This window comes from Rhamphochromis longiceps, linkage group LG22 (genome assembly GCF_057381845.1).
Source record: "Rhamphochromis longiceps isolate RC_006_pf linkage group LG22, R_longiceps_female_GT1.1, whole genome shotgun sequence".
In the NCBI taxonomy this organism is placed as follows: domain Eukaryota; kingdom Metazoa; phylum Chordata; class Actinopteri; order Cichliformes; family Cichlidae; genus Rhamphochromis; species Rhamphochromis longiceps.
Genome location: NC_140577.1, coordinates 9,612,788 through 9,633,282, shown reverse-complemented (window position 1 = coordinate 9,633,282; position 20,495 = coordinate 9,612,788). Strand labels below are relative to the sequence as shown.

Here is a 20,495-nt window from a genome sequence, read left to right as displayed (position 1 = left end):
TATAATGAACTGGGTTTCATTTTCCAGCTCCAGCAGGATTTAAATTACACGATTATATAATAAGGTAAAAACTGGTTATTTGTCTCATCTCTTCCTTCAAGGTGGATAAAAAGAAGAAAGAGAAGAAGGACAAAGAGCGAGAGAATGAAAAAGAGAAGAGCGCTCTCACAAAAGAGAAAGTGCAGAAGAAAAGACAGACGGCATCGCCTACGACCACGATCCAGAGATCCAGGCCAGAGACCAGGTATCGCAGCAGATTACCTGCTTTACATCAGATAAATATGTCCAAAAACTGTGGTTTATTAAGCAAACGGTTAATTAACTCTGTGTTAATTTAGGCGAGAAGCTGGGAGATAGACTGCTTTAGCCTTGGAGCAGATTAATGTGTGGCAGATGGTCGAAGGTGGAGTAACCTAACGTTTAAAAGAGACGCTGCTGGACTCTAGCAGCAGGTCTGTTAGAGTGAGACTTGCAGTTCTCAGACAGAATCGGGTTTTCCTCCTGAATGATCACAGGAGGAAATGACGGCTCTCTGCAGAGATTCATGACGGCTGAATGTGGAGTTTCACATTGAGTCACTCCCAACTTCCACATGACCTAGTTTTGTTTTTTTATGTAGAGCGCTGGGAACCTTTTTACCTTTTCCTGCACTGATCTGAAATGTCGTTTCTCCCCTCTCTCTCATCTCTGGTACTCGTTCTGCTCATATTTCACCTCCTGTCTGCTCCTCAGCACCCTGAGGCCCAAAAACAGACCTCCGTCACCTGCCGCCCCCAAAAGTCGCCCCCTGTCCCCACTGGTGCCAGCAACAGGTGCCGCGAAGACCGCCTCGGGCAAGAAAACGCCTCCTCCTCCTGGCATCAAGACCCGACCGAAACGGGCCCAGACGCCTGCCAGAGTGCAGCCCCAGGCGGTTTCTGCTGTCACCGTGGAAACGGGCCATGAACCCCAGCAGCCCGACACTTCAGAGGAGAAAAAGAGTGAGTGTGGGTATCACGCTGATGATGTCTGTGGCTTCAAGGTGACCTGGAGGTTTTGGCTGACATTCACCATGCAGTAATCTGTGTGTGTGTGTGTGTGTGTGTGTGTGTGTGTGTGTGTGTGTGTGTGTGTGTGTGTGTGTGTGTGTGTGTGTGTGTGTGTAAGCTCAGCTTACAGTGACCTGAATGCATCAGGAACTGAACTTGACGATTAATTTAGTGACAGTTTTGTGACTCTTCCGTGAAACGTGCAAAAATAAAACCACAATCCTCACCCTAGAGTGTTCACCGATGTCCTGTCGAAATCAAATGCTCAAGCCTGCATCCAGGAGGATGTTAATAAGAAGTTTTAACGTGCATTTCTGATTGAAGCATCCAAGTCATGCTCAATTTGTAGGCAAATCTATAATTCCTTCATTCCCGATTGCATCTATTCAGTGAAAACGATAAAGAAAACAGAAGCTGAAACATGCAGCCATCTTTAAATTCAGCTTTAGTTTTGTGATAGAACGTGATTCAGCTTTGTGGTGACAAATAAGATGTGTGTAAATCACAGAAACAACCATAGATCTAGAAAATGTCTGGAGAGGACTGTCAGTACGCCGTCATGTTGAAGCTGCTCTTTTGTTTAAAGAGGAGGAAAGTGGTGAGGCGTGATTGACGTACTCGCTCATGGTGTCTGACAAAATGTCTTTTCACGCTGTCGCTGTGATCTGTGCTGTGTGGCTTCCTTTATAACACTGGAAGCTTTAAAATTGATTAAATGCTAAATCAGACCTTACTGTTAAAACGTCTCTTTCTCGCCTCTCTATCAGCCCCGGGTAACGTTCCTGCCATCGTGGTGTCCTCCGCACCGGCCACTCCTCTTTCTCCCAGCCCGCCGGTCGTATCAGCAGCGTCTCCAACTGTACCGAGCGTAGAACCTGCGGCGACCACCGTCAGCAATCCCGCTCCTTCTCCTGCACCTGCTGCCGCCTCCACCCCGGCCGCACCGGCCAGCAGCAGGCCGTCGGCAGGCACTAACGACCCAGAGGAGGCCGCTCGCGTCCTCGCAGAGAAACGCAGACAAGCCCGAGAGCAACGGGAGAGAGAGGAGCAGGAGCGTCTGGAGCAGGAGCAAAAGAAGAAGTGAGACCTGCTGTCCACACAGACTGTGTGCCTCATAAAATATGATAACACAATGCATGACAGACCATGTTTTCCTGAGTTTGTAAGGCAGATTTTGGATAAACACTTAACATTGTGCTGTGATCTAAACCCAAATAGACACTCACTAGTAAACAAAACATTAAAGCAACACAGTTGCTTTAATGTCAGCAAACCTACAACATAATAAAATGCATCATCTCAGGCACACGTTCAAAAAAGATATTATTTAGGAGAGGGCGCCACAGACCGCTGATGCGAATGCAGCTTGTAACGCAGAACCTTCTCCTCAGGATCCTGCAGGAGGAGGCAAGGGCCCGGGAGGCAGAGGAGAGGAAGCGCAGGGAGGAGGAGGCTCGCTTCATGGCCGAGCAGCAGCGCCTGAGAGACGAAGCCAGGAGAGCTCAGGAGGAGAAGGAGGCGCAGGAGAGAGCGAAGGTCGAGCAGGAGGAGAACGAGAGGCTGCAGAGACAGGTGGGTGATGACAGGAGTTATTAAGATGCTGCAGATTATGTCATTCCAACTTGAATAAGACCAGTGCATACGTGAGTCCAGGAGGTAGGAACGCTGGGTTTAATGGTGGTTTAGTCCCGGGCTTTAAGCTAAGTCAGTAAAAAAATTAATAGATTCTGGTATAAATATGCTTCAGTACATTTCATTTAGTCCACACAAAGGCTTCAGGAGGGGAACAATGATTCGAGTTGCCTTCCATCACACCATGATAACCGTAATATGATAAAATGCACACATGGGCCAAAGTTTACCACTTCTCTTGAGGTCTCTTGTCTGCCTTCAGCATTGAGCTGTTTCTTCATACTTTGAAGGGTGCAAAGGATCCACTTGTGCATCCTCGATTATGGCTCCTCCTGCAAGCCTCCTCTCCCCTCTGTCCTCCACATACATTCAAGGATTTCAAGACATCCTTTCTGAGATTGATTTTCAGGTCACAGGCAGTAGGGCAAAGGAAATGAGAAGGTGCGACTTAATGAAAAAGGAAAAAGCCAGAGGACATGAGGAGAGAAGGCAGGGATGTGCGAGTTAGGTGCAGAACAAAGCTTTAACATGATGGGCAAAAAATAAAGTGTTAGGTGGGGTGTTCATGAGGAAATAAGCATCACAGTGCAAAAAGAGAAACTTAGAAGCTGATCAAAAAGCAATAAGGCAATAAATTAAAAAATCTCAGTGCTGTGCTGTCTGATTGAGAGCTCTTCTCTCCCTAAATTTAAATGCTCAGAGGCATAATTACTGAGAAAAGTCAAAGGGGAAAGTATGGAAGTCTACTGGATGTATGGAAGCTTGTTTCCAAAGGTTTCGGAGTAATAACTCAAAATTTCAAGTTATTGTGTCAGTTGAAATTTTGAGATCACTGGTTGAAACGAGCTTCCATGGACTTGGGCCATCTGAAACATCAGAACATTTTTATAGTATACATCCAGAGTGACCCACAGAGCTACAATGGACACATTAGTGGGAAATACACTTCGTTGAAATAAACCAGAATTATCCTTTAACCCCTTCGGCGTGTTTGTGGTAATCCAGTGAGAATCAGACACCCGTTCCTGACAGATCATCAACTCCACTGTAAATACCCTTTGCTGTGAAACCCCACTTTAATTTTCCATTAACCACCATGAATCCCAGTGATCCCCACATGCAGTAAGCCCATTTACCATCTGGGCAGATTAATGTGCAGGAAACTGTGCTGCTGTGAGCCCAAACATCAGCCTCTGTGACTGTCTGGCATCTGGGCAGATTAAAGAGTATGAGTATGTGCTGCTGTCACTCATGAGCACTAACAGTCAGAGGGCCCTTGTCTGCTGTGGGCACATTCCAGCTGGTGACCTCCATAATGGCGATGAGGGAGCCATTGTGATGGTGGAGGGTAGCGACGGGCCTGTGCTGCCTCTGTCTCGGTCGCTCGGCTCTGGATAAGCAGCGTCAGTGCGCGCCATGCCTGAAGCACTCAGCTCGTCTCGACTCCCCTGCTCCTCTCAATCAGGCCATTGTTCCACCCTGACAGCGAGCTTGCTTCACAGTGGAGTGGCCTCATATTTTTTTAGAGGTCATTTCGCTCAAGTGTTCAGCTAAATGGTCTGAAAATGCGCAGGGCTTGAGGAAGATGCAGGCAAGATTTAAAAAACAGCTGGCTGCACCTCACGACACCTTGTGTTGTTTTCACTGCTGCATTTTAAACATATGTGTGTTTAAATATCCAGTCAAGTATGTAATGGGGGTTAAATAATATGAGGTCAGACCTGAAGGCTGCAGACCTGCAGACCACGCTGAGCAGGTGCTGCCCCCTGGTGGTCAGTTGGTTTCATTTGCATGTTTTTTAATGGTGTAAGGAGCCCCATCTCACTCAACATATGATTGCTGATTGCAGCACACATGACAAGTGTCAGATGGTTATAAGAAGTCCGTCTCATAAATATTTTTGAAGCAATTATTGACTCAAAACTGAAATATTTTAGCAAAATGTAAAGATGTGTGCAAGAAAGGGCCTCAAGCATTATCTGTCATGCTCGAAGAAGCTTTTTTCTTTCTTTTTTTAATTGTCTACATATGCAACAGGTGGCTGGTTTAATATTATTTGACAGCTCACAGCCTTTGCAGAGGGAGTTTCTTTCTTCTGGATGAAAGCCTCAAAGTGCCGAAGAGTCGGGTTAAAAAACAGCTTTGTTACAGCCACAATCACCCAGATAAACCGCAGCGTTTATAGCACAAATGAGCTTGTTTGCTTATTTCATTTGCTATTTTCATTATGTTGCATGGTGGCACGGTGGTTAGCACTGTTGCCTCACAGCAAAAATGTCTGAGTTCAGGTCCACCATCAGGCTGGCGTGAGTTTTTGTGGAGTTTGTGTGGGTTCTCTCTGGGTACTCTGGCTTTTGCTTTGGCTTTGAAAATGTCCTTTCTCATGGCTGTCTTCAGAAAGTGGGGATCTTACTGGCCCAGTAGGCACTGCCAGTCCTCTCCGAGGCCCTCCCCAAACTGCAGCCGTATTATCACAGCTTATTCCAGCTGTAGTCACATCAAAAAGTCATAGTGCATTGTTTTGTAAATACAAGAAAATATGTTTCATATATAGCCTCTCTTTTATTTCTACCTGTATGTTACTTTATTAGGTACATTTAAACTAAAGTTTTCTTATTAAATCTACCTTTACACTACCTATAATATGTTGTACAGCTGTGTGGACAGTGTTAGGCTAATATCCCGTTCCCTTTTGAACCCTCGGTCACCTTTAACTTTTACTTGGTAAGATTTAGAGCAGGAGGGACGCTTATTCTTCTTTTTCTTTAGTTTTACTGTGAAAAACGTTTAAACTTGCTTCATATTTGTATCTTCTTTATTTCAGAGGGAGGAAGCTGAAGCAAAAGCCCGCGAGGAGGCCGAGCGTCAGCGCATAGAGAGGGAGAAGCACTTCCAGAAAGAAGAGCAGGAGCGCCTGGAGAGGAAGAAGGTGAGGCCAAAGAGAGAAAAATATCATCTGTAGAGAGTTCAGAAAGTCACAGACAGTTCACAGTCGAGCTGAAAAACAAGAGCACTGATCTCTCTGTCTGATCTGCACAGCGCCTCGAGGAGATCATGAAGAGGACTCGGAAGAGCGATGCGGGAGATAAGGTCGGTGTGATTCATTCGAAACAGGCTCCAGACTGAACACTTGCTCGCCTTTGTGGAATAACACGAGTCTTGTTCTGCTCTTTGCAATCACAGAGGGATGTCAAAGCGTCTCCTCAGGTCAACGGAAAGGACGCAGAGCCGAGTAAAGGTAACCGTCACCCCTCGTCAACCTTTAAATCAGTCACAAAAGAACACATGTACTCATTCACACGTTTCTACTTTGGCTTTTTCAAAGATTATATCCACCTTTGTGAGATTGTCACCTGGGGCTTTTCCAACCCAAAGGTCTATTACTAACCCAGGAAATATACTGTATATAATAAATGGGCATTCTTTCTTTGGCTTTGAGGTTCCACCAGACAATGGAGTGCTAATATAATGCTAGTGCATGCCACCACAGTAGGTTAGTGTGGTGAAACCTGAGATGACCTTATAAAAAGGCAGTTTATTCCTTCTGTTGTGACACGGGAGGGTGTGCTGTTGTTTCGGCTTGTCGTGTACCTCCTCTTTGTTGTAACCGGACACAAAACACAGACATTGGCAGATTTCCCTGCAGGAGATTCCTGCAGATATATACTTTGATAAAACCTCCGGTATCTGTTTCCTGCATCAGCTTCTTCCCTTCCTGTTCCAGGACTGGACTTTTGTCTAAGCTGCGACACCTTAGGCATGAGCAGAAATGTTTTGTGGGCGGTATGTCCACCAGTATGTCCAACCTAACTGGATCATTAGGGAAAACTACTTTTACTGACCCAAAGAAATCATAAAGAGCCAAAAGTAGAAAAAAACTCTCTAAACTTGACCTCTTAATGCAAAAGGAAGCATGAAGTTTTGTCTCAAAGCGATTAGCTGCACATACAATAATCTTGTTATTTGAGATTTTGGTAGATCTTGGCTATTTTAACAGTTTACATATGACAGAGACTAAAGAATATTAAAGAAAAGGCTGCATTTAATAAGTAGATGTGTCCAAATGTTAGACTGATTCTGTAAACATCTGAAAAGGTTGTTAATGTCCTTTACTTGTCCACGAATTTCTCTGCAGCTCCTGGAAACCTGCAGGCCCCCAGTGCATCGGTGCTCAACCCAGCACAAAACGTTTCCAGCCCTGTTGTTGTAAACGGCGTCCAGCCCTCCGTGCACCAAAACGGCGTCTCAGCCAACGGCACTGACTTCGAGGAGATCATTCAACTGAACAACAGCGGCGGCAGCGGTAACCCCAGCCAGCAGCAGAGCGGGCTGGTGAGTGAGCCGATCATGGCGTTCGAGGGAGGAGAGCCCTTCTTGATGAAAACAGGCCCCATGAAGCCTCAGCATGTCGCAGGTACAGAAACACAACATCAAACAGGAATGTGAGCAACAGGGTGGCTGCTTATCAGTCCTGCCCATCTACTCTAAGACATATGGTAAACATTAGCATGCTAATGTAACAAGGCTACAATTCTGTATCTGCCCAACAACACTGTGTTATTGTTGCAGGAGTAGGTTTACTTTTACAAATCAGCTGCACAAGAATGTTTCTCATGGTAACAGCAGCTCCATTATTAGCTAAACTTTACAAGAAAACACGCCACCCTCGGATAAGAATCGAGGACCAAACCCAGTGTGGCAGAAGTGAGACATAAAACCACTGCTAGCTTAAGAACATTAGAATATTAGAATATAGAAGGAGTTTAATATGAGGTACGGAATTCTCTGAACGTGATGCACATCATCTGCACAAGCGTCCGGATCTATTTTTGAGGAATTCCTGGATGACAGTCGCCTCTGATGAACATGTTGGGCCAGCATGTGCCAGAGGAAATTAAATTGAGGTTAAGTTAAAGAAGAGTAGAAAAGAAGACTGAGGTTGGGCAAGAGAAACATTCAAATGACATTAATAAATCATATTTACACATAAATCTAAGAAGCAGCTGCACAGAATTGTGTGTGAAGGGTGAGTTCACCTGTCGCAGAAAGAAGAATTATTGTTCAGTTATATGGAGAACAGGAGGAATGATTTCCTGAAGCAGTGTGGAGTGGAGTGGGTGTGTCTTAGTTAGGGTCCTTTAGGCAGCATCGTCCTGCTGAAACCTGCCACAGGGCCAGAGGTGCTGGGATAAGTGCAGGCTGGAGCACGTCATCTCAGCACCTCTGTTCAGCCAGGTTTCCACCAAGAACGATCAAGTCAGAGATGAGCGTGCAAGGCTGCAGCAATAGCTCAGTCTCAGGCGACTTCAGTGGCACTAATGAAGATTTCAATAAGCAGAGATCATTTGGAGGACTGACCATGATTTATTGAGATAGAGAAATTCATTAATTTGACGATTAAGCTCCTGTGATCGATCATGGCAGAACAGAATCCCAGGATTTAGGACCTAAAACCTATTTTTCAATCTTTGAAAACTTGTCCCCTCATCCGAAATCAATCTGGCACCCTTCAACAACGAGTCTCATTTTCATCGAACATATTAAACATAAAACGAACGATACTCACACTCAGGCTTCTGGTTTTGTTCTTTTCCTCCTCCGCAGAGGTCCTGTGAGTCGCCACACATCCACGAAGACGCGCCTTTCGTCTCTGCTTGAGCTATGAGATTCATGCCACACCACAGCGGCTTATAAAACAGCGTGCCAAACAAAACAACCAGCGTTCACCTGCGCTGATTCCACATCCACGGTATCCACAGCGGTGGGACAGCAAGGAGGAGCAGAACTGGCTGGAAAAAAACAAACAAACAAACTCATCTGAAACATTTAAAAAAAAAAACATAAAAAGCTTAAGTATTCTCTGTCTTCACCGCGTGTTCTGGTGCAGCATTTTTGTCAAGTTTTACCGAAACGTCACATGCAGATTTTATGGTGCACCTTAAAGATGACTGACTGTGTAACAAATTTTAGAAAATGCAGTATAAAATCCTGGAAATACATAATATTTGACAATGGTTGTTATTATTACCATCGCTATGATATTGTTATTGTTACCTTAAGTTGAGCATTGTGTGTGTGCGTGTGTGTTTTGCTGTTTTTTGTCTTGAATTACTGAGTTATTTAACACGGGGAGCATCGGTAAGGACTGGCCACAGTGTATGTAAATGAATAATGAGCCCGGCTGCCTCGGCCTCCTGTTACGGGGGATCTGTGAAATAAAGCTTTATGAAAGGGAGCGAGGTCTCCGTGTGTTTGTGTGCGTCTGTCGGCGATACACAAACGCTCGTCTAACAGACATTTACAGCCCTCGCCACACTGGACTTGAACTTAACTTTTTTGTCTTTCTTTCTGGAGCAAGTGGAAGGGAAAACCTTTGCAATGACTTTATCATTTGTTTAAAAGTGCTGACTTATGGCAGAAACAACCCTTCATAGGTTTGGGTTTTACTATTTTTATGTTCTTTAAGTGACAGGACTAATACAATTTGTGAGAGCAAGATAGCATCCTTTCTAAGCTGACAACTGGGCAGTTAACACCCAGAGACTTGGACTGCAACTGCTATGGTAAAAGTTTAGAGTTTAGAGCTGAATGAAATTAGATTTGCTTACAGAGAGGCCAAAGAAAAACCTGCAGTGATGAGATGATCCTGGATCCTTTCAGTGAGACCTGTAAATATGGATGAAGAAATCTAAACTGTTCTCCCACAGTCCCACATGCATGTTCAATTAAGTGGTGTGAATGTTTGGCTCTTTTGAAATGTAGCTTTATTAGAAGCTGATAAGTCTGAAAGACCAACGTTAACTGAAAGTTAGCAAGGAATCAGACTGCTAAGGAACTCTCCTTCGACCGCTGCTCCATCCTACAAGCACCTCCAGACCCATTTATTTGTTCCTTCAGGAGGTGATGGGAAGACAGGGGGGTGGTGGACACGTAGCTGATTCAGGCAATGAGCACTTTTTCTCCACCAGGCCAGGCTGCAGGGTGGGACTCCAGTGTTCCTGCTCCAGGTGAGATCACTTGGATCCAAGATTTCCTCTTGAACAGGATCATCTGAATCTGGCTCCTCACCCAGGACCTGTGACCAGAGGCAAATTGTCCGAGAAAACATAACTCCTGGGATCGCTAAGGCACAAACCCCCTCCACCATGGAGAGGACTAACATACTAAAAAACATGACACATTTCACTTCAAACTAAAACAGGAAATACTCAAAAGGCAAACAACCAACACAGATATGAAGTCTAAAAATGATAACACAGAAGGCAGGAGAAGAAATTAAAACAAAAGACTGAGTAAGAACTCAAATACAGCGCAGGGGTGATTACACAGCAAACGTCACTGTGACCCCAGTCACTGACTTAAAGGTGAAGAAGGTCTGAGCGAGGAATTTGAACCATCACACATTTGTTTAGTGCATTTTGGTGACATTTTATCCTCCAGTTTTCACCTTTTCAGCATCAGTTACTGGTAGAGATGTCTTCATATGGCACAAGATTCACGAATTTAGATAGAAGACGCAGCAGACTTGTGGTAAATACAGTTTGGTGGTGATTCACATTCAGCTCCAGATGGGGGCAGCATTGAGCCTGAACCACAACTGTGATGATTCTCTTATTATCATCATCATCATCATCATCAGAGGCTGATTTTCTGCTAAGTCTAAAATCCATTTCCGGGTTTGGCCTTGCCCTCAAAAGGAAAAAATCACCAGTATCATAGTAAAAAGGTTTGTTTTTTTTAATGTGAGGTGTTAATTATCTATGTTTTTCTCAAATGGCTAGATCTGGCTGCTTTTGTTAGTCAAGGAAAGACATCCGTGGGGACCAATTCTGGTTAAGTGTATTGTCACAGACTAATTCTTCTGAACACAAGCATTGACTCAGATGCACATCTTAAACTTGAGAAACTAGACTTACTGTATGCAGCTTCTCTGATACATCTGAGAAAATCTGAAAACTCACTACAGTAAAACCAGGCTCCAACTATCACTATCCCACTGTTTATTATATTTCTGTCCCAGCTCGGGAATCTGTCTCGATAAGATTAGATAATAATAATTGTCATTTTTCTCTGTATTTGATGCAGGCTGGGATTCAGGAAGTCAGTTAAGCCTTTATGAAACTGAACATAGAAAAATTTTAAAACAATTTCAACTCAAAAAATTTAATAAGCTAGAATATTTTAGTGAACACACGAGGACCCACACCAGATTCAGATTGTATTTTTTGTTGTTTATTATAGTGTATACAGTGGTTTTAATGTTCCTCAGCTCTCCAGCTCTCTTCCCCCCATCACTAAAAGAAGGAAAAACCCTCATTAGAGTAAATATCTCCACCTGCTCCATCCACCTCCCGGGCACTGTGCCCCTTGAGTCCTCCGCACCACCCCTCCCCTGCAGTGGAGCCAAAGACAACACCCCTGCCACAATTCTCTTCATTTTTTGCAGGATAGAAAGAGCTAAAAGAGCTTTTGGACATAAAGTATTTCGTGTTTGTTATCTCCTCCTTCAGATAATAAAAACTCTGATATGGGATATGTCACGTGATCAGTCCGCAAAGCGCAATAAAGGTGCTGCACAGCTGGCAACTACAGAGAAACTACAGAGAAATATGTGATTCAGTCCTCTGTGTCAGGTGATGTTAAACCCAAACCAGTTAAAATACTTTTAAAATGATCAGAAAGTCCTTGGAAGATTTCCCCCCTGGCTGTAAAAAGTCAGACAACCCAAATAGAGGTAAAAGATAAAACTATGATGTCTGCGCCTGAAATATTTATCAGTCCTGAATTATTTTAGGATCCAAACAAATCCATGAATTCAAGGCTTTTTTTTTGGAGTAGCGTTTTACCCTTTGTGCTTTAATTTGATAGCCAGCAGACCTTTTTCAGTCAGGTTTCTGGGAAAACTGGATTTTCGAGTGGGTGTTCAGTAGCAGCTCATTTGTTTGGCTGTGGCTTGAGGTTGCACAGAAGGGAGAAGTGGCCGCAGACGTTTCTGAGGTGTAGACCAGCCACAGGATCAAAGCTGTTCACATGAGGCTTGCTGCCCACCTGCTATAATGCACTATAGCAACCAAATATTAGAGACCTTGTGGCTGGAGTTTAGGCAACTTTGTTCTCAAACAGCATCCTTATTCTTGCAGCAGTCGTACAGTTTGATCACAGTGCATCTGTCGATGTATCAAATGTCTAAGTAAACACACTGGACCTTGTTACGCTGTGACCACACTGCCATTTGGCTCAGAGATGTGAATCTGTACAGAGAATCAGGGCGAGGACACTCTGTCTCCTCTGGCCTGGTCATGATTTTATAATTAGAAGGATTACTCACCAGATAACACAGCCCTGCATACAAAAGACTGTGATTAACGGGACTCTGTTTAGTGCAACTCGTAGTTCTTTGTGTTTTACTGTCAGCCTCATTGGTGGATTAAGTTGTTTACTTATTGGTGGTGATGTCTGATGAAGCAGATTGAAGCTAGGATTTCTAAACATCTACTGAATGAATCTACTGCTGTTGAAAGTCTGTAACACAGAGATGATAAGCCTGAGCCACAGGGGAAATTTTAAATGTAATTCATTATATGCAAATGCCAGAAATAAGGTGGAAACAATCTGTGTCCTAATCACAAAACAGGAGATTCAGCATACAGTGTGTTCAGCACCAGGGATTGCTGCGCTACAGACTGGCTCATTCTTACTCCATGTTGTTTCAGAGCCATCATTTTTTGGGGGACAGTGGTGTAAAAAAGCAAAGCATCATCCCGCGATCTGTAGAGACAGCTGAGAAACATCCATCAGTCTGGAAAAGCATTTTCTAAAGCTTTGGGACTCCAGTGAACTATAGCGACAGTAAACTTTTACACAAAAGGAGAGGAGTGGTGAAAACTAACACAGGATTTCAGCAGAAAGACGTTTGCAGAGACAAAACCTACCTGTGTTTAACTTGAACTGTTCCCAGATCAGTGTAAAACCCCTGCCTTTCCTCTTTCCTCCTCTCCACTCCTGTTGTGTTTAAATGCCACCATTACACACCTTACATTTTTTTCTTCTCCTGTCCATGATCTGTTTATCCTCCATGTTCATTTCTCTCTGTTCTTTCCCCTGACCTCCCAACTGGTCATGGCCAATGTCTGCCCCTCCCTGAGCCTGCTTCTGCTGGAGGTCTCTTCCTGTTAAAAGAGAGTTCTTCCTCTCCACTTTCACCAGTATTTTAGGATCTTCCCTAACAATATAAATTACCTTCAGGCCACTGTTGTTGTGAATTGGTGATGTATAAATGAAACTGAACTGGTTTGAACTCAGTCAACACGAAGGTGAGGCGGGGGTATCCTCTTACACTTTGTCAAGGCGAGGACCCAAATAAAATGAAAGGGCATTCAACTAAAGGAGATCGAACTGCTAAGAAGACAAAGCAAAAGTCCAACCAACAGGTTTACTGATAAAACCAGTAGGAAACACGAGAGGCATGAATAGAAGTGGGAGAAAAAACAAAGTGTCAAAAAAGTTGTTTTCACTAATGCACTGCAGAGCCGACAGAGGTCTGTTTGAGAGCGTAAAGACCCAACACAGTCAGACTGGACACGTGTGCTTCCTCCTCTGCTCTCACCTTCTAATTTCTGTATATATAGATTGTTTCCTGTTATTTGCTACATATGAATAAGGGGAACTGAGCAAAAAATACTGATGTATGAGTGAAAATGGCTTCAGACACTAACTGATCAGGGCAAAGCCAGAAAGTAAAATCACAGAAAGCCAGATGAAGATAAATAAACAAAGATAGGAATGAGGGACATAGAATAAAGTCACAAATACCAACATGAAGATAGACCAGTAGGTAAAAGCACAGGAAACTGTGAATACTGAGGGAAAAAAGGGGAGGAGAACAGAGTCAGCGACTTGGATCATCCCCTCACCTCGTAAACCTCCCAGCTACAACCTGGTAACAGGAGTAAGAGTAAAGAAAATGGCACAGTGTTTGACTAGAGTCGCAGATAAGGTGTGTCATCACTGCAGAAGCATGAGGAAGGAGTGATGCAAATGCTGATGTGGATAGTCAAAGCATGGCTAAAAAAACCTGCCGCACACCCGGCTCTGGAGTTATTAAGAAGATCGACTCTGAGAAAAATGTTGCTTCTATTAAACTAAATAACTTTTTTATGCTAAAGTCTTAAACTAAAACTCCTGGCTTTGATATGGGATAGACTGGCATTTACAGAGCACCTTTTCGGTCTTACTGAACACTCAAAATGCTTCACACTACCAGCCACATTTTCTTTTTTACACATTTCAACTCAGAATTCTATTCTGTGCATTTATGTGCATAATTGATCCACACAGGGAGGCCCAAAGCGAGATATTTGAACCAAGAGACAAACATACTTTTGTCTATTTTAACCCTTTGAGATCACAGTCACAGCTGGTACACTAACATGACCGATACGCTGAAGAATGTAAATAGTTTTTGATCCGTATTAGTTAGAATTATTATTTTATTTGCTCCCTGATTGCCTTGGGATTCTCTGGGGGTCGCTACAGCATGCAGCCCTGCATTGAGAACAAATTAACAAAAGCAGTAAACTGCATATTCTGACTACCCAGGTTCAGCATTCGGCCTTTCTGGTATTTTCCGTATTTGTGAGTCGACTATGATCCGCTTGGTCCTGAGTGATGCAAATGTTGTAATCAGGTGGCGAGTGCGAGGGCCTGAGCAGATGTCTGTGTGTCTGCCGGTTTTTCAATCATCAGTGGAGACTCCATTATGGTCCATTTGTGCTCGCCACATTGGTCATTTTGTGTGTTAGGTGATGTCATCATCACACAGCCACATCAATTTATGCATTTTATGCCACTTTGTGTCCACAGCAGAGTTTCATCAAGGCTTTAGTGTTAGGATTGGGTCATCACTGATAATAATGGGATTTATACTTCTCAGATAAATCTATGTCACAGCTACACTGTAAGCCTTTGGTGCAGCTTGTGCCGTAACCTGATTTCGATGTAACCCCCACAGGTATAAATTCTGCAAACAGTGAACACGCAGCTAGAAATGGCTCACCAACAGGATCCAATCTAGCCTACTGGACGCTTTGGCAGATAGAAAAGGGATAGAAAATGAGATTTTTTGTTTTCAAAATAATTTAACAGGAAGTGTTGTGTAGCAATTGCTTATTTCACAACAGGAGATTATCATCTTTAACCTTCTCATTGAGAGAGACTGTTGTAGTCCGCCATAACACAGTGAAGTTCATCTTTGATTAAGGTGAGGATTTTCTCTGATTTATCAGAGTAGCGTTTAAATTTGAATAACAGCAGATTGGCTGGATGTGGAAAAGCTGATTTTCTGAAGAAATTTCAGGCTGTTTATCATAAATTTTGTCGGTGAATCATCTATTAAGTGTGAGTGTTTTCAGGAAGGAAATGGACACTCTTGTCTTAAACTGATAATGCACTTCATAGCTGCTAGACATGAGCATGCTAGCATTTATATCAAAGTGACTCAGTGCCTGAGTGCAGCCTCCCAGAGCTGCTGCCTTTCCGTGAACTCTTTCTCCTGTTAAAGCTCATTTTTGTCAAGATTTCCACCTTTAGGTAAATAAAGCGTCCATCAACGCCCTTCTCAGGAATATTTAAATATAGGATGTAACTCGGAGAATAGAGTCATAATAATAATGTGCAAATGCTTTTCCTCCTAATGCTCCAGGACAGTTTGATTTTTGCATAACCACTTGGCGACTGTGATATGAAAAGCATCACGGTCTGTCCAGGTTTGTGTGCTCGCTGTCAGTTTGTTATCTCCGGTGCCACACAGACCCATGTCTTTATGGCCCAAACACTCTGTGAGCTGAGATAAAAGACGGACGCTTCTATCTAAATACGGGGATAAAATACGACCACTAGCTGCTCCGTCATGAGGCAAAACCTTAAACACAAGTCATCTACTATCTGCAGCTCAGTGACTCACCCAACTTAGCTTTCACATGAAAAATAAAGTGATATCATTATCATGTTTATGTGATGATGACCATTTGATCCATAAGTGTGCTCACTGAAAACAACACATGCAATTACATTTGCCTTTTTTCAAGGTTTTAACACGCCATCAGGCTCCGCAGGAAGATTTAATGTGTGCCGGCAGAGGGTGAAAATCATCATAAGCTGCAGAAAACATTTTTGAAAACTCTTTCAGAGGATGAACTATTTATAATTCAGATGCGATTTCTCCAAGTGGCTGTCAGACGGTCACAGGTTGTTGGAGTCTGTGCACGTTTCACTGAGGTTTCTTCTTCAAGCAAGGATACACAGATGTCTCCCGCTTGTCTGTTTTAAGCAACTTTCACTCTTCGCTGCAAGGTGAGCCCTTTTTCTTTCTCCATCTTTATTTTTTCATGCCTGAATGAATTAAGATGTATTGAAGACCCGCTGCTGTTGTCTCTGGTTGATGCACAAAAACAAACTAACCCTCTTGTGAAGAAAAAGTAAGAAAATTCAAATGAGTGATTTCATGTGTGTTTTTAAGTTTTCCTGCTGCTTGAGTTCCTCTGTTTTGGAAAATGACACAAATGCTCCAGCGGGTAAACAAATCCCTATAATCTCACTGACTTTACATGAATTTCATGAGCTCACTGGTCAAAGGTGTCCTCTGTCCCTTGGAATTTAAACCTCGACCGACACCATAAACAGCTCGTAACAGACGGTGACAGACAAGGAGCGTCGTGTGGTCTCACATTGTGGCCGAAGCAGAGATTTGTCAGGTTTAAATTTAAGTCCGACACATATAAATGTCCAGCACCTGTGCTGCAAAGGAAAATGACAGTGATTAGGACGTGTTTGCATACCTTTGTGGAAGGTCAACGAGGGATAAAGGGATCTCAGCGTGCCAAACTGAGCTGTAAAAATTCAAACCAGGTTCTTTGTGCATGTCGAAAGACACACAGTTGGCTTTGAGGATCAGAAGTTCATAAGACTTTGATAAGACCGCAGTTAGATCAGCGATATAATCCTTATTTAAATTGTGTTATCTGTGTTTAAACTTTGTTTGTTTACTGAATTGTTATTTTGTTTTTCCTTTTCTCCCCTCTCCGTATTTCCTTTCTTGGACTCTATTAGAGTAGCTTTGCATGATTCACAGTTCAACATAATCCTTGTCTAAAACAAGCTGTATTATTAACTCCTCTTCCTTTAAGTCACCTTTCTTCTCACTGGCTACCCTCACAAATTGATAATGTTGCAGGTGGGTGTGGCTTTTGTGTTCAGAGCCATATTAGTATATCTGCTCTTTTTGACATCATTCAGAGCCAAAAATAGGAAAACTGCCTGGAACTGAGTATTTAGAGCAGTCTGAAGCCTGAGCTCATAGAGATTATTGCCAGATGCACCAATTATGCACCTCATTATGTGAGTTTTTGGCCATATTTAATATGACCAGCCACCATTATAACAGATTATAAATGACAGAAAGGAAGGAAAAGCTTGAAATGGGCCATTTAGAGCCACGTGTTGCTTTTGAGAATGTGTGGAAGAATTCTTAAAGAACAGTTTTAAATAATTTAAATACAATAGATGGTAAACAGCAAGTGTCATCAGATAAAAGTGATGGTTTAACAGTCACAGCATTGACATCCACATCAGAATCAGCTCAAAGACCCAAACTTTGGATCAATACTGTTCATAGTTACAGAATAATTCAGCAAATGCTTTTTTTTATTCTGTTATGATGTACCTAATGTTGATGCAATTCAGTTATCCATTTGCAGAAATGCATTTTTAGGAAAAAGTAACAAAGATACAAAATATGCAAGAAAAAAAAGACAGAAATAAAAAAAATAAATGCAAAAATTCAATTATACACAATGACAAAATGAATACTGTCACAAATGTACAATAACACTGTATTTTGCCAGACCTATTACCATATTATATTCCTGATCCAATTGCTTTTTCAACCCATCCACCCATTCATCCATCAATTTTCTTAACTGATTATCCAGTTCAGAGCTGCACCATCTATCCCTAGTGCCAAAGATGGGCTACACCCTGGATAGGCTGCCAGTCTGTCACAGGGCTAACACAGAAAAACATTCACTCAAATGTTGTCTGAATCACTAATTAACCAAACATCCAGCATAACTTTGGACTGTGGGACCAACCCACGCTGTCTCAGGGAGAACATGCAAACTCCACACAGAAAGGCTGATGGCAGGTTTGAAAATAAGAGCCTTTGTGTTGTGAGGTGACAGTGCTCAGCACTGCCCCACTGTGCCACCTAAACCCATAAATAATAAATTAATGGACTTTTCTTGTTGTCACCACCTGATATTTCAAGTCCAGCAGGTCACAAATGGTCCAACAAGAACATCAGGATCAGCACTGCTCAGTCCACAAAATCAAATATGATTACTTTAGACACAGTTTTAACCAAAGAGCTTAAAACTGACCTCAGAATAGAAAATTGTTGTTCTTTAACAGAAAAGACTTTAAAAATCAGAAGTAAACTGTTATTCAATAAGTGCTAAAAACATCTTATTATCTCAGCAACTTTATATCTTTTTTTCATGGTGCTTTTGATTAGCTGTGACGCCGTGATATTTAACATGCACACTTCAAAGATATAAAAGCCATTTTTATTTGAAAATTATTACTATTATTGTCAATGCTTATATCCCATACAGTGATGTCATGCAGTATTCCTGCACTAGCAATGAGGTTTTGTTGTGTGTTTTCTCATGTTTGGATTTTGGTCTTGAGTTTATTATTCTAGCGTTCCTTCTCCCACTATCTCTCGGATTATTTCCTGTTTCACTGTGATAGTTAGTTGTCTCTGATGTTTTGACTCATTGCTCCAATTACCCCATTGTGTATAAATAGTCCTGTGTTTCCAGAATCTCTCTTGATCTTGTGCTTGCATTTTAAGCTTTGCTTGCACTTTACATCACCCGTGTCCTGTACTTGAGTCCTCCCTCCTGTACTCCACACACACAGGGACGCTGTTAGTGTTGCTTAAATTAAAGTTTCTCCAATTATTATTGATGCATGCAACGGATTCTTAAAGACACCTGAACACACTGCAGTTGTAAACATTACATGAACATTTCAAAATTTGTGAAATTAAGGTCAATAAGGTTCATCCATCCATCCACTTTCAGAAAATGGCAACTCCACTTTCTTCCATACTCCACTATCCCAGCTTGAGCTGACTGCAGTTCCAACTTCAGTACCATCAACCCAGACTTCCTGGTTTGGGACTTTCACATCCTTTCTGTCACTGGAGAAAAGACTTTCAACTAACCACCCCCACGTGGTTAGGTTATGCTCCTGCCTCTCTCCCTTCCTAAACGTTGTGTGCTGAGTCCCTTTTTTTATGTTCTCCATACCTAAAACTGTGTCCCTTCTATGCTATCAGTTACAGCATCGTCTACTGAGAAGAACCTTGGACCGAACGCCACCAAAACAAAATAACTCACAATACATTTATTAAGATCACAACCCAAAACACATCAATGTTTTTGGGCATGTTGCATATTATCAGTCCTGATCCACTAAGCTTACAGTGGTAGTTAAGAGGGCACAACAGAGACTCCACTTCATGAGGTTTCTCCAGAGAAGCTCATGGTGTCTTTATATTGCTGCTCCATTGAGCACGTTGTCAGACTGCATCTCTACGAGGTATGCCAGCAGCTCCGTGGCAGACAGGATAGCCCTTTAGAGGGTCATAAAACTCTGCCCAGAAAATCACTGGCTGCACACTGCTGTGTTTGGAGGAACCTTTCAGTTCTCACTGCCTCAACGGAGCTGCAAGAATCACAAAAGATCGTCCCAAACCCATGGTTCACTACCAACTCTGACATCTCCAGCAGAAAGGACACAAGAGAGAATCTAACTTTACTGAATGTATTTGTGGAAAGAGGCTAATGGTCCACCAGCAGCTGCTAGCTGTCTTTATGTGGCTCACTCTGATAAAAATAGAGCACAATCTGCAACCAGTGTTTACTTCACTGATATAAACATGAACCAGTGGAAATGCAAAACTGATTCATTTTCATCACCTCATTGTTTTTAATTCATCGTTTTGGTCGCTCAGTTGTCATCGTCTGAAATAAAGTTAATCAGATTTTCAGTCTTACTTTTTATTTTCATATTTGATGGTTTGATTATATTTTGTCATCATTTGTTTATTTACATTCAGGAAGAATAGCTACTCCTACTCAGTATTAATCAGAACTTAGTCAAAGTTGCAAACAATTATTGTATTTTTAACAGCCAATTTCCCATTTTTAATGAAATTAGATTCATTTGTCCTGGATCTAATTATTTGTGAACCTCGATGACTACTTGGTGGATTTAAATGCTAATTTCTTTGTGCAGTGAAGCCAAATAGCGACAACAGAACTTCTCACTTACTGTACTATTACATCAGCGATGTTCGCTTTTTTAATGTTTATTTTCAATCTTGTTGTAAATCATGTTTGATGTTTGTTCTTCAGATCAGCTACAGTTTGTTGTTGCTGTTGCTTCCATGGTAGCACTCGTTTTGTGCAAGACTTCATGCTTCCACCAATTTAAAATGTTTAACCAATGTTTTAGTGCGTGTGAATTTTAACTTTATTGCATGTGGACTGTTAGTGTTAATTTACTTTAGTTTCCCCCGTATCCTCAATGTGCATAGAGTATATTTTATAAATGCAGTTTACAAGTTTAGGTGAGGTAAATGTGTAAAGGATTATGCTGCTAATAAATGTTTAATAAGGTTTTTATCTGAAGCACCAAATAAAATGATGCAGCGAGATCATGACTTTTGATTGAGTCCTTTATAAGGTCTTTATGTAGGGGGTTCATGAG

At 42.2% G+C, this 20,495-nt stretch overlaps 1 protein-coding gene across 12 annotated transcripts in view; it reads left to right on the top strand.

Moving 5' to 3' along the window:
* LOC146643393 (uncharacterized) overlaps nt 1-8,914 on the top strand; it is a 56,895-nt gene extending 47,981 nt beyond the window's left edge. For 8 of the 12 annotated variants that reach the window (XM_085395291.1, XM_085395290.1, XM_085395296.1 and 5 more), the window contains 9 exons: nt 102-244; nt 733-986; nt 1,796-2,108; nt 2,420-2,600; nt 5,485-5,589; nt 5,700-5,750; nt 5,844-5,898; nt 6,796-7,074; nt 8,265-8,914. In XM_085395291.1, the coding sequence (XP_085251417.1) occupies nt 102-244; nt 733-986; nt 1,796-2,108; nt 2,420-2,600; nt 5,485-5,589; nt 5,700-5,750; nt 5,844-5,898; nt 6,796-7,074; nt 8,265-8,275 (1,392 nt within the window). In that variant the 3' untranslated portion in view covers nt 8,276-8,914. The remainder of the gene's footprint in view (nt 1-101; nt 245-732; nt 987-1,795; nt 2,109-2,419; nt 2,601-5,484; nt 5,590-5,699; nt 5,751-5,843; nt 5,899-6,795; nt 7,075-8,264) is intronic. The other 4 variants (XM_085395292.1, XM_085395289.1, XM_085395287.1 and 1 more) reach the window with 2 other exon arrangements.
* Nucleotides 8,915-20,495: the final 11,581 nt, after the last annotated feature.